The 13413-nt window shown below is 65.3% G+C and overlaps 1 protein-coding gene across 1 annotated transcript in view; it reads right to left on the reverse strand.

The window, feature by feature from the left end:
• The window catches only part of NPHP4 (nephrocystin 4), a 52530-nt gene extending 44950 nt beyond the window's left edge, over positions 1-7580 (reverse strand). Inside the window, exons 1-3 of the mRNA XM_054720823.1 lie at positions 7446-7580; positions 6298-6450; positions 682-854 (exon numbers count right to left, since the gene is read on the reverse strand). Of these exons, the coding sequence (XP_054576798.1) occupies positions 682-854; positions 6298-6450; positions 7446-7580 (461 nt within the window). The remainder of the gene's footprint in view (positions 1-681; positions 855-6297; positions 6451-7445) is intronic.
• Between the last annotated feature and the right edge of the window lie 5833 nt (positions 7581-13413).

Genomic DNA, 13413 nt, shown 5'->3' on the forward strand with positions numbered 1-13413 from the left:
CTCCACCTCCTGGGCCTTCCCAGCGCCATTACCCGAGCCCCTGGGGGAACGGACCCTGGAGAGCACCGCTCCCCATGCCCAGCCCCCAGCCCGTGCGCCCAGCCCCCCCCCCGCCTGTGGGCCCAGCCCCCGCCCCCCAGCCCGTGTGCCCAGCCCCCAGCCCGTGCGCCCAGCACCTGCAGCGCAGCCCGCGCCCCTGGGCCCAGGAAGCCGCGCCAGGCAAACCCATAATGACGGGAACACCCGGAAAGACCGCGGCTGAGCCCTCCCCTGGCTGTCCATGCAGGGGGCGGCTCTCAGCCAGGGCCGATTCTGTGCCCAGGGCACAGGCGGTGATGCCTGCAGACATTTTTTGTCGTTACCACGGGGGAGGTGCTCCTGGCACCTGGTGGGTGGAGGCCAGGGACCTGCTGGGCCTCCTACACTCACAGGACAACCCACAGCAAAGACCTCTCCGGCCCAAAGGTCAGCGGCCACGGCTGAGAGGGACCCAGGTGGCAACGCGGCTCAGCTGGGCTGGACGGTTACGAAGCAGAACCACCCGCTGCCCCGTGCGCACACCCTCAGCCAACACACCAGCCGATCTGTGTGGCCCAGCGGGCCGCGGTCTCACCGGCGCAGGGACGAGGGAAAGCCAAGGGCAGGGACCCAGGGACCCGGCGTGAGGGCGCGAGGAGGTACCGTCTGTCCTGGGAGGCCGTGCGGGGAGACTCCGTTTTGCTGCTGAAGATGCGAAGAATCCCGAACCCACACGACAGGCTCTGGAGGGTCCCGTCCCGTCTCCGGCCGTGGGCGGCCACTTCCACCACGGCCACGATGCCCGGGTGGCTCAGGGACGTGTGGAAGTACACGGGCTGCCAACAAGCCGGAAGCGGGTGAGGGCGCCGCCTGCATGCAGGACCCAGAGGGCGCAGCGGGCTCCTGCCACCCCGGGCGGCGCCACGTAAACCCACGCACGGCCCCGCAGCGCCGCATCCCTTCCCAGGCGCCCGAGACAACAGGCCCGATCAAGCGGCCCCGGGAGCCCCGGCTCCTCACCCCAGAGCACCCACCACCCAGGACGTCGCCCTGTGCTTTGCTCCGGGGACTTTCCATCCACAGAAATGCCCGCAGACGGCAGGCCCTGCAGGGAAGAGAGGCGGGGGGCACGCACCCCCCCGAGGCAGGACCCCAGGGACACTAAGACAGGACAAGCCCCCGCCGCACCACGGCCGGTACCTCGCTGCACGAACCTCGGTCAGCCCGCCAGCGCGGCTCCGAGCCCTGCTGCGGGGACTGAGGACGCTGCCTGCCGTGGGGGCAGGAGACGTATGGACCATGTGTAACACTTCAACAACAAATAACATTGTAAACGTTAAAATAAAAAAGGAGCTGCCCTGCCCACTTCCAACGAAGCAGCCCCGGACGTCTCGAGGTGCCGAGCCCAACTAGCGCCTCTCATGACAGTCACGTGGGGAGCACTTCCCTGCAGGATCGTCTGGGCCTGAGCCGGGCCGACGATGCTCAATGGCCCTTCGGGGGTTTCCACACGGAACTTGCCCTCCTCCCGGCTCTGACCTCCCGGGGTCACCCCGGCCTCCCTCCCTGGGGTGAGCGCCTCTCGCTGCTGCTGTCCCCTTCGGTCTCGAGAAGCCGATGCGGTTGCTTTCATTTAAAACTGACCGACGTCACAGACACAGAAGTCGGAGGCGGAGGCGTGTGACCAACAGGGACACGCGTCCCAGGACGGGGCTGCGGCTCTGGCCTCCGTGTCCCCGGAGCCCAGCGTCCGTGCTGGGGTCCCGGCGGAGCACAGAGGCCAGGCCAGGCCGGGCGGCGGGGCCCTGGGTGTGGTGTAAACCGGACTAATCCTGTAACGAGCCGCCACCGCGTGTCACCCAGGAAGCGTTTACCGCGGCCACGACTGTCAGCGGGATAACGGAGAGACACATTAACACGTCAGCCGGAGGTGTAAATCGTTATTCTATTTCCTTTTACTGCAAAGTGATGAGCTAATGGCCACTTGCCGCGGACAGGTGGCCGGTCCGGGGAGACCTGTGTTCTGTTTCCAAGACGCGGGACCTGGGCTAAAGCCCCGCGTTTGTCACCGTCCCGCCTGTTACGTGTGCACCTGCGCGCACGGCGTCACGGACACCACCGCCCACTCCCTTTCAGCAGCGAGCCCCCTGCCGAGGTCGCCTTGACCCTGCCCGGCCGCAGCGCTGGGCCAGCTTCCGGGCCCGTCCCTGCACAGGTTCAGGCTGCGGCCTCTCCCTGTCACTCACTCGGAGCAACGATTCTGAGACGAAATGAGCGGGGCAGGGCCGCACCGGCCTCGTCTCCGGGACTCCGCTCTGAGCGGGAGGTGGCACCGGAGGCGGCACGTGGAAAAACACGAGGTGCTGGGTGTGGCCACGCCGCCCCATCGGTCAGGAAGACGCTCTTTCCAAACACCATTTACCGACCCTACGGGCTGGGCACGGCGCCGTGCGCAAGGCTTCGTAAGGGTCCGGGAAAGCAGGGTGCAGCCCTGGAGAGGCCCCAGGGCCCAGGGCAAGGCCAGGCTCGGCACGCTCTGCTCAGGACTGACCCCGGGCTCGTGGGGTAAGAGCCGCCTGGGATGCAAACACGGTGCGCTCCACAGCTGCCATCCGTCACCGGCCGAGGGTCACGAGGCTCCCGGTGCTTAGGCCCGGGCCCGCCTGACCGCACACGTGGGCTCAGCCAGGAACCCCGACAGCGCTCAGCGGGGCAAACCCGCACACGCCCTTCCGCCTGGGACGGTGCACGAACGCCACGCGTGCGCCGAGAGGCAAATCTGGCATCGGCAGAAATGACGGGATGGAAGTTCGCGTCCAGCCCATTTCCTACCAGAGGGCCCGCAAGTGTGGGTACCCACGCCCCCACATGGCATCTCTCTCTTCCACGGGTGACAGGTCCTGCCCAGTAAACAGATGAACAAACCACAGGAATGCTCCCATCGCTGCCTCACCTTCAGACACACTGACCCCACGTGCCTCGGGCCACGTGTCCACGTCTCACCCCGTGGCAGTGACGGGGCCTCCGAGGACGAGCCTCCGGAGAGGCCGCCAGCAGAGGCACGCGGCGGCCAGGCCAGGGAGAGAGGAGCGGGCGCCGAGCGGTGCCTGCGGGAGCCGTCTCCACAGGCCTGAACCGAGCTTCTCCAGGAAGGCAGGTCACTCACGGGCTTCCCGCCCTCCCCCTGCCGCTCGGCCTCCCACTGGGGCTCGGACCCGGGACGCTCCAGGCACGGCGCTGCTCAGCACTCTCCTCCGGGAAACGCACTCGCCGATTACAAAGCCGAGGCGTCCGCCCACCTGGAGGGCTCGCCCCGACAGCGCAGCACGGCGGGAGCCGCCGGGCCCCGCATGGCCGCCGTCCACGGTGACAGTGACTGCAGCCACCACCTCGTCCACCTGTACATCCAGCTCCTGTCCGTCTGACAGCAAACCCTGCCGAGAAGTCCAGGACACCCGCTCCGGCCAAAGGACACCTCCCGGCGGACAGAAAACAGGCTCACGGGCTGGCCTCTGCACTGTCCCCCAGGCCCGGCCGTGGGACCACCGCACAACCAAGTCCCAGCCCCGTCCCCTTCCTGGCTCAGAGCCCCAGCCTGGAGAGCGGCGGTCCCGAGGGACACGACGGCCCGTCACACGCCGCTCTCCCGGACGCGCTGGCTCCCCGCCGCCTCCCAGTGCACGAGCGCGGCACAGGGTCCACGGCAGGCGGCGAGGTGCGGGGAGAAGGCAGCCCTGGAGTTCCACGGGGTTCCCCTGGCCCCCCTCAGCCGCTGCTAACGCGGATGACCGGCTCTCACTGACGAGGAACACAGCGTCGGCGTCCCCTGGGGGGATGAGAAGTGGAAGCAGCGCATCACCTGCGCCCGGAGAGCAGCTGATTTCCTGTGACCTCAGCACCCAGGGCTGGGGGGGCGGACCCCCGGCAGGGTCTCCCCTGTGTGTGGAGAACCCCTAGGCTTCCTGCCCAGTCGCCCCGGAAGCTGAAGCAGGAAAACCAGCCTGTCCCCGAGGCTGGGCGTGGTCGTCAGAGCCAGGACCTAGGGCGGCGGTTCTAACCTCCCTGATGCCGCGGCCCTTTAATACAGCTCCTCACGGTGTGGTGACCCCAACCATGAAATCATTGTCGTTGCTACTTCATAACTGTAATTATGCGACCCACAGGTTGAGAACCGCTAGCAGGGTCACCTAAGACCATCGGAAAACACAGATATTTACATGACGATTCATAACAGTCGCAAAATTACAGTTATGAAGTAGCAGCGAAAATAATTTTATGGTTGGGGGTCACCACAACATGAGGAACTGTATTAAAGGGTCGCAGCATTAGGAAGGTTGAGAACCACTGATCTAAGGGGAACCGGGTCCATCGGAGAGAAAATGTAGGGGCTGTGCGGTACTCTGACCCTGCGTTATTTTTTTGTATTTTTTTTTTATTGATGTCAGAGAGGAAGAGAGAGGGAGAGAGATAGAAACATCAATGATGAGAGAGAACCATGGATCAGCTGCCTCCTCCCCACTGGGGATGGAGCCCGCAACCCGGGCATGTGCCCTTGGCTAGAATCAAACTGGAACCCTTCAGTCCGCAGGCCGACGCTCTGCCCACTGAGCCACACCAGCCAGGGCAGCCCCGGCTACTCTTTAAAGACACCTGCTGCGAGGCTGGCTGAGTGCGTCTCGGGGGGAGGGCAGTGCTCCACAAAGGGTCTCGGAGCAGAGCCCACAGCCCTCTGAGCTGAGCGGCCGGGCGCCAGGCGTCCTCATCACAGACAGGCTCCCGCTCGGGGTCGGGGTCGGGGTCGGGGCCGAGGAGTGAACAGCAGCCTCTCCAGGGCCGCCTCTCACCGGACACTCCATGAAGCCACGCCCACGAGGACGACTCCCAGCCCACGCCCAGGGCCGGCGAAGCCGCACCCTCACACCAGGCCCCCCGCGGCCGGTAAGGCAGACACGCAGGCGCCAGTGAAGTCAGAGAGGGCGCCACCCAATTCCCGGCCCCTCCACAGGGGCGGCCTGGACTCCTCTCTGTGTCCATAGGGGGCAGGCAGGGCACCCCAGAGTGAGCAGGCCCTGCCCCACCTGCACCCAGCGCCCTCAGGGACAGCTCACTGTGCAAACGTCTCACACACACACACACACACACACACACACACACACACGTGTGCACACGCGGAGGGGACTTCTCTGGAGCTAAAGAACTTGAACAAAGCCCGTTTTTCTGTATTCTGACCGTCAAGGCAACAAAAGGAGTGCGGGACGTGGAGGACTGGTTCCCGGGGCACCAGCGGCCTCTGCTGCTCGCCGAGGGCATAGCACTGAGGGCCGCCTTCCCGGGGCCCATTGCCATTCCCACTCCCATTGCCATTGCCGTCCCGCGGCTGGGCATCGCCTCCGACCCCACGCTTCCCCGGCGTGTTCTCCTCCTCAGCAGCTCCAAGACCAAGGTGCAGATTCCCCAGAAGCTCCCAGGACTAAGGTCCTCGCTAACCCACGGCCCGCCCCACGCCCAGCTCCGTGGAGTAAACGGGATGAAAACGGCGCAGGCGGGGCTGGAGCCCACGCTGCTCCCAGACTCGGAACCGGAGCCGCGTCTCGGTTTTCCTAACTCGGACTTGAGCCTCGAGCTGAAGCAGTGACATCTGAAGCGTCACTCAACATGAGTGACAACAGAAGCCCACCCCCAGCACGAATGCTGAGCCCTGGGCAGTGCGGAGGGCGGGGCGTCACTCTGACAGCGCCCTGAGTCCGCACGGTCCCCGCAGCGCAGCGCATCAGGGTGGGCGGCCTGGCCGCCATGACCGCCACCGACGGGGACAGTCCCAGCCCCTCCAAGGGGAGGACAGCGGGGGACTCCTCCCTGTGCTCGCCCCAGAGCAGGGTCCCACCCCGCGACTCTGGGCGACCTCCTCCACGTGGACACGGGGTAGAGGCCACAGGACAGCCAGCGCAGACCGCGCAGCCAGCTCACCAGGTCCACCTGCTCGCACGCACGCACACACGCACGGCCTCGTGACCTGCTGGGTTCCTCTTTGAGGGAACAGAATACCCCGCGTACTGGGGGACGAGACCCCACGCACCCGCCCGCCCACTGCTCCAGCCAGCACAGCGCTCTCATCATTTAGGGCGCTTGGCCTCCATGCAGACTTTGTTTGGAAACGGTGCCGCCCGCAGACCGTGCTGCGAGCTGGGGCTGCGGCTCACAGGCCCTCCCAGGGTCCCCAGGTCGGGTGCACCCCACCCGCCCCGGGCCCCCACACCTGCTGCCCGCCGTCACGCCCACCTCATTCAAGACGATCCTGGGCGGCTGCCTGGGGAGCGGCTCCACGGGCCGCGCTGCGCTCCTCCACGTCCTCCCGAAGAAGTGGCGGTACGTGACATCGAAGAGAGACACGCGGAGATGGCACCCCAGCTCCGACAGCACCTCCAGCGCGCCCTGTGAGACAGGGTGGGCCCTGAGGGTTCCCAGCGGCCCGAGCCTCCCACAGGTGCTGACGCCCATCCCGGTAAACCAGCCGGGCAGCGTCCATCCGGGTGTGGGCACCAATTTCCTGCCCAGGAACTACCCCCAGAGCACGAAGCCCCGGGCACAGCACCGCCTGGAGACCCCGAGAGCCGAGGAGACACAGAGGCGGGGCGCGGAGACAGGTGCATCTGACACCAGGTGGAGCCGAGAGAAGCCCCGGGACAGGACGAGACCCCGGTCGGCCACACCTGAAGCTTAGAGTAACCACAGGTGTGTCTGCGGAGGGAGCAGGAAGCCGCCTCTAGCTGAGGCTATGTGGGCGGGTTCTTATCGTGTCCCGCCCCGGGAACCCTCCTGGAATAACCACACTCAGTCCTCCACCGGCCAGGCGTATCCTGGGTGGTATCAGCAAAGGAGAAGCTAGTCTGTGAGGACTGAGATGTCACAGCCACAGATACAGACAAAGCAGCAGAGACGACAAAGCAGGCCCTTTGCCCGGCCGGGGCTCAGCGGGTGAGCGTTAACGTATGAACCAGGAGGTCACGGTTCGATTCCCCGTCAGGGCACGTGCCTGGGTTTCGGGCTCAATCCCCAGTCGGGGGCGTGCGGGAGGCAGTTGATCCCTGATTCTCTCTCATCATTGATGTTTCTATCTTTCTCTTCCTCTCCCTTCCTCTCTGACATCAATAAAAATATACTTTTAAAAAAGAAAGGACCCAGGGAACCAGGTTGCCTGGTTAAGGACGGCTCCGCTGGGGGCAGAAGCAGCCTTTCCCCAGGGTCAAAAGTGCTGACCGAGGCGCTGAATCACGGGTTCTCTTTGCTGATGGGCACTTTGTCTCCCCAGATTGCCAAGGCCCAAGGTAATGGGCACGGCGGTGAGACGCAAATAAATAAGTGGGAATCAATAGCCTCCCAGCTGAGGCAGTAACAGCGTGTTTGACAATAAGAGCAGATTTCCTTACCTGCTTAACCAGAGGCCCATCGAGCCACTTCAGGACGCACTGGAACGCCGTCGACTCCTTTGGGGGCGGGCGGGCTCTGTGCGGGTGGGGAGGCACCTGCACGTTCTGGTCAAACACCTGGTGCCAGTCACGCATCCTGCCGGCCGGCGGGTCACTGCACCCTGGGGTCACCTGCACCATCCGAGTCCAAAGAAATAAGAGCTGTAAGGGCCATGGCGCTCACAGATCTGAAAGCTTCCTGCCGCCCGCTGTATCCGAGGACCCAGCATCCCCTAACCCGCCTCTGCAACCCCACCCTCCACACCCAGGGCGAGGGCGGGAGACTGGCACCCGCGCCGCCTTCCCCTGGCCAGTGTGCCCGTCTCGCTCCAGAGAACCGCTCTGCCACCCACTTGGGAGCCAGTCAGAGCAGGACTCCGGGCCTCGGAGGCGGGTCCAGGGACGGACACGCAGTGTCTCAGAGGTGATCCGGGGACGGACACGCAGGGCCTCGGAGGCGGGTCCAGGGACGGACACGCAGTGTCTCAGAGGTGATCCGGGGACGGACACGCAGGGCCTCAGAGGCGGGTCCAGGGACGGACACGCAGGGCCTCGGAGGCGGGTCCGGGGACGGACACGCAGGGCCTCAGAGGCGGGTCCAGGGACGGACACGCAGGGCCTCAGAGGTGGCCCAGGGACGGACACGCAGGGCCTCGGAGGCGGGTCCGGGGACGGACACGCAGGGCCGCTCTAAGCAGCGGTGGAGGCCGAGTGTGCACAGGGCCCAGGCCTCAGGGACGGGGGGCCGTCTCCACTGGGACTGGGGAGCATGACCCACTCAGAGCCCCAAGACGCACATCTCAGAGCTCCTGCCGGGTCTGCTGGGTGAGCCCTTCCTGCAGCCCCAGGGCGGAGGCCCCCCGGAGCTCCGGCCAGTGCGGGAGCCCCACCTGCACACACACAAGCAGGCGGAGCAGAAAGCGGGCAGGGCCGGCGGGGCCGACGCAGCGGCGGGACCCAGACCCCAGGCGGCGCGGCACGGGCCACGTCTCTCGCTGCTGACGCCAGCAGGGGCAGATGTGAGTGCCGCCTGGCTCACCGAGGATGTCTGGGCCCCCCAGCCAAGCAGGGCTCTCCCCTTCCGGAGTCCTTCCAGCGGACAGGGAACCGTACGCTCTTGGCTGTGACAGGGCCGGACTCTGTGCACTACATGGCGAGGAGGAAAGGCCGCGGGCTGGTCTCCAAGCCTGCAGCTCTGTACATGTGCTCCCCAAACCCCGGGGCTCCCCAGGCCAGACTAGGGCTGCCTTCTTCACTGTACTGGCATGTTCGCTCACAGAGCGAGGCCATGGTGGGCGCTGCGGACTCAGCCACCCGCGGCCAGGGGAGCACGCCCTGCTCCTCCCCACGCCCAGCAGTGCGGGCTTCACTCGGGGGTGTCCTTGGCGACCCTGGGAAAGGACACGTTCCCCCCTCGGCCCGGAGCACGTGCGTTTCCAGCATTCGGGGCTGAGAGGGAATATATGAACCCAAACGGCCAAAATGAGGGCGGAGGTCACCCGGCCTGAGCCCTGCTGATGATGCGGGCTGCGAGCTGGACCGGCGCTTTGTCCACACGGCAACACGTGACTGAGAGGAGCGGCTGAGAAACGAAACACGCTTATTCAGACCTGCACTTGGCAGGCACCTCGCCAACGTGAACGCAACGAGCCTGTCGCGGCGAGGAAGGCTCAGGACCAAAATCCAGTTCCAGGCAAAGCAGAAGCGGGCACGCGTGTGTCCTGCTCCGTGAGCCTGGCGGCTCCGTGCCCTCGGACCTCTCGCAGGAGGTGGGTCCTGCCGCAGCGAAAGCGATCCTTTGAAAGTGCGTGGTTAGACGGGCCCGTGTTTGGAAGAACCGCATAATCAGAGCCTGTTCTTCCCGGGGGCGCATGCGGGACGACAGCAACTCCTGCAGGAGGAGCGGCCGCCCAGCCTGCGGGACGGACCGGGGACTCCTGTCGCCGGATGAGCAGCTCGCTGGCAGCTGCAGACAACGCTGCGTCCGTCACTCGCAGGTGTGACGCCCGTTCAGGACCGGGGAGGGAGGTCATCCTGGACTAGCCAGGTGGGCCTCCCACGGTCAGAAGGGTCCTTCCTAACAAGAGAGGCCGCGGGGCTCCGAGCAAAGGCCGGTGACAAGGACGCAGGGACAGATGTGGAGGGGCCTCTAGCAGCTGGAGAAGCGAGGAAACGGAACCAGCCGGCCACCCCTGGCTGTAGCCCAGGGGGACGGACCTTGGACGCCTGGCCGCCGGAACGGGGAGAGAATGAGTGTGTGCGGCTTGAAGCCACCATTGGTGGTGATGTGTTACAGACGCCACGGAACTCGTAGGCGTCCGCACCCTGCGAGCAGAGGAGGCCTGACCAGTGCCCGGTGGGAGCGCCAGCTGCCAGGAGGGCTCCAGGCAGCTCCGAGGTCCAGCCCTAAGCCCACGCGGCCCCCGTGCACCCCTGGGTCACGGTACCTGCCACTTGCCCTGGTCTCGCCTGCTCACCGGCCAGCTGCTCACAGAGGGAGCCTGCATTCCTGTGTCCTGTGACCGGCCACCATCGGAACTCAATAAACAGTCACAAAAGCAAATGGAAGTTTCCACAAAGTTGACTCCCAAGCATTCTTTTTTCTTTTTCCAGAGAAATGTTGTTTTCCTGTCGACTTTTCTCATGAAATTGGGATGCTTATTCATGCGAAGCGAGTGCCCTAACGCACCGATGGGGCGTGTGGACAGAGGCGTGGCCCCCGCCGAGCCAGAAGGACACATGCTGGGAGGAGGCACCGTCAGAAAGGGACAGCCGCCAGAATCCAACACCGCGTGGGCGATGGAGGGAGAGCTGACCCCAGAGACCCCGGCTCCTGGGGGCGGGAGCCCAGGCAGCTGCAGGGGCTGTGACACCCAGACTCTTCCCTTCCTCCGGACCCCACCGAACAGCTGCCACCCGGCCCGCCCTCCTCTCCACCTCCACCCGGCCTCCCTCTCTCTCCACCTCCACCCGGCCTCCCTCCCCTCCACCTCCACCCGGCCTCCCTCTCTCCACCTCCACCCGGCCTCCCTCCTCTCCACCTCCACCCGGCCTCCCTCCTCTCCACCTCCACCCGGCATCCCTCCTCCCACCTCCACCCGGCCTCCCTCCTCTCCACCTCCACCCGGCCTCCCTCCTCCCACCTCCACCCGGCCTCCCTCCTCTCCACCTCCACCCGGCCTCCCTCCTCCCACCTCCACCCGGCCTCCCTCCCCTCCACCTCCACCCGGCCTCCCTCCTCCCACCTCCACCCGGCCTCCCTCCTCCCACCTCCACCCGGCCTCCCTCCCCTCCACCTCCACCCGGCCTCCCTCCTCCCACCTCCACCCGGCCTCCCTCCTCTCCACCTCCACCCGGCCTCCCTCCTCCCACCTCCACCCGGCCTCCCTCCTCTCCACCTCCACCCGGCCTCCCTCCTCCCACCTCCACCCGGCCTCCCTCCTCTCCACCTCCACCCGACCTCCCTCTCTCCACCTCCACCCAGCCTCCCTCCTCTCCACCTCCACCCGCCCTCCTCTCCACCTCCACCCGGCCTCCCTCCTCCCACCTCCACCCGGCCTCCCTCTCTCCACCTCCACCCGGCCTCCCTCCTCTCCACCTCCACCCGGCCTCCCCCTCTCTCCACCTCCACCCGGCCTCCCCCTCTCTCCACCTCCACCCGACCCTTCCTCTCGGACATCACGCCTCTCACCCTCTCCACACACACACACACACACACACACACACACACGCACACACACACACACACACAGAGACACACACACAGACACAGACAGACACACACACACAGAGACACACACAGGCAGACACACACACACACACACACACACACACCCCTGGTAATTCCTCGTGTCCTTCAGGAGCCAGACCAAATGCCACCTCCCAGGATGAGCACCCCACCCCCCAGGGCTCCCCACATGGGATCCCCACCGGAGTCACCACACTGCGCAGTTCCCGTTGTCCTGCGAGGCTGAGCTCCATGAGGTCAGGACTAGGGGCTCGGTGGGAATCCCGTTGATGATGGAGTAAACCCTCACGTGCCTGGAGGAGTGGGGGTGCTGCAGAGGGCGGGCAGCGGGCCTTGGGGGCCAGATGAACAATAATGAGAAAAAGGAGGGCCCCCTGCTTTTCCACGAAAGGGGCCCCATGGGCTGGGGGAACACAGAGAAAACAGCCGCTTCCATGAGCCCCGCCGTGAGCCGGCACTCTCACCCCACATGTGCGAGTCCAGCAGTGCTGAGAGGAGCACCGCCCGCATCCCCCCCAGTGAGGCCACTCCAAGTCACACAGCCGCGTGGCTGACTGCAAAGCCACGTACCCAGGCCTGCCCCGCGGACCCGCCGAGCCAGGAGAGGCAGGGGGACGGGAGGCCCCAGGGGTGGAGGTCAAGAGCACTGGCCAGGGACCAGGCTGACCCTCTGCCTCTCAGACTCCTGGGAAGTCCTTTGCCCTCCCTGTGTCTGCTTCCCGCCTACACAGGGAGGGGCTGCGAAGCTGCCGGGAGGTCTTTGCTGCTGCAGCCTATTCAGCACGTGTCTACCGACACCTGTCGTCCCGGCACACACGTGTGAAGACCAATGCCCTGACTCCAAAAATCTAAAGGTCCAGAGAGGCCCGGCCGGCGTGGCTCAGTGGTTGAGTGTCGACCTGCGAACCAGGAGGTCACGGTTCAATTCCCAGTCAGGGCACAGGCCCGGGTTGCGGGCTCCATCCCCAGTAGGGGGCGTGCAGGAGGCAACCGATCCATGATTCTCTCTCATCATGGATGTTTCTATCTCTCTCTCCCTCTCCCTTCCTCTCTGAAATCAATAAAAATATATTTAAAAAATAAAGAGTAAAGATCCAGAGAGAATGACAAGGGTTGAGGGAGCAGCACAGATGACAGCTAATCCAGCCTCCTTTCTGGGGGGCTGAAAGCAGGGCAGGGGGGAGAGGAGGGGACCCAGGAGCTGAAGAGGTCAGCTGGGCCAAAGTCCACGGAACGGGCAGGCGGGAGCCCTGAGGAGCTGCCCAGGCCCAGGGACGCTGCCTTCCCAGAAATAACAAGATCTAGAATAAATGAGACCCAAAAGCTTTGGAGGACTTGGGGGTGGAGGGGTAAGTGGAGATCTAATTAAGCGCCGCCTGGAATTCCCTCGTTCAGGATATATCCTTCGAGTACCTACCACGTGGCAGGCCCTGGAGAAACGGCGCTGACCACCACAGACAGGCTCCCCACCCTCATGCACGTGCATCTGGAGGGAGGAAGACAGGACACAAGTTAGCGGGAACAGAGACGTGGCTGGGACCTGTGGAGACCACAGGAAGGAGTGGAGGGTGCCGTGAGCTGTGGCAGACACCTGGAGCTACAGCCACCTCCTTCCCTAACCAGCAAGCTGAGGCCCGACGTCCTCACACCTTCCACCAGAACCAGACACTGCAACACAGAGGGAGGGGGTCTGGGAACTCGGCGTCTATGGAGACGGGCACTAAAGGCATGTGCCTGGGTGGGGCCTTTGCGTCTGAAGGAGGAGCAGGCAGCAGAGCCAGCATGCCAGCCGCTGAAAGGGGCCAGGAGGTCAGCTGGCTGGACAGCAGAGGGTGAAGGCAAGCGCCATGCCAGGGGCACTGGACACAGGCAGCGCCGTGGCCTTCTGCGAGGACGAGGGAGTCTGGAGATGTCCATGGCAGGTGGTCCCCACAGGGGACGGGCACCCACTGGGAATGGGCACCCACAGGAGACGGGCACCCAGCCCAGGGGAAATGCACCCAGCAGTAGTCCCCCACGGGCCTCCGGTACCGGAAGGCCGCTGGGGACGCCGAATCGGGGAAAACCAACGCCCGCCAAGATCTCAGCAAAAGACCAGACTGTCGGCACCGCGCTCCCCTACAGCGGGGGACTGCAGTGGGACTCAGGGTCAAGGGGCAGAGGGCAGAGGGTGAGCCCCAA

This window comes from Eptesicus fuscus, chromosome 9, assembly GCF_027574615.1.
Source record: "Eptesicus fuscus isolate TK198812 chromosome 9, DD_ASM_mEF_20220401, whole genome shotgun sequence".
NCBI lineage: Eukaryota > Metazoa > Chordata > Mammalia > Chiroptera > Vespertilionidae > Eptesicus > Eptesicus fuscus.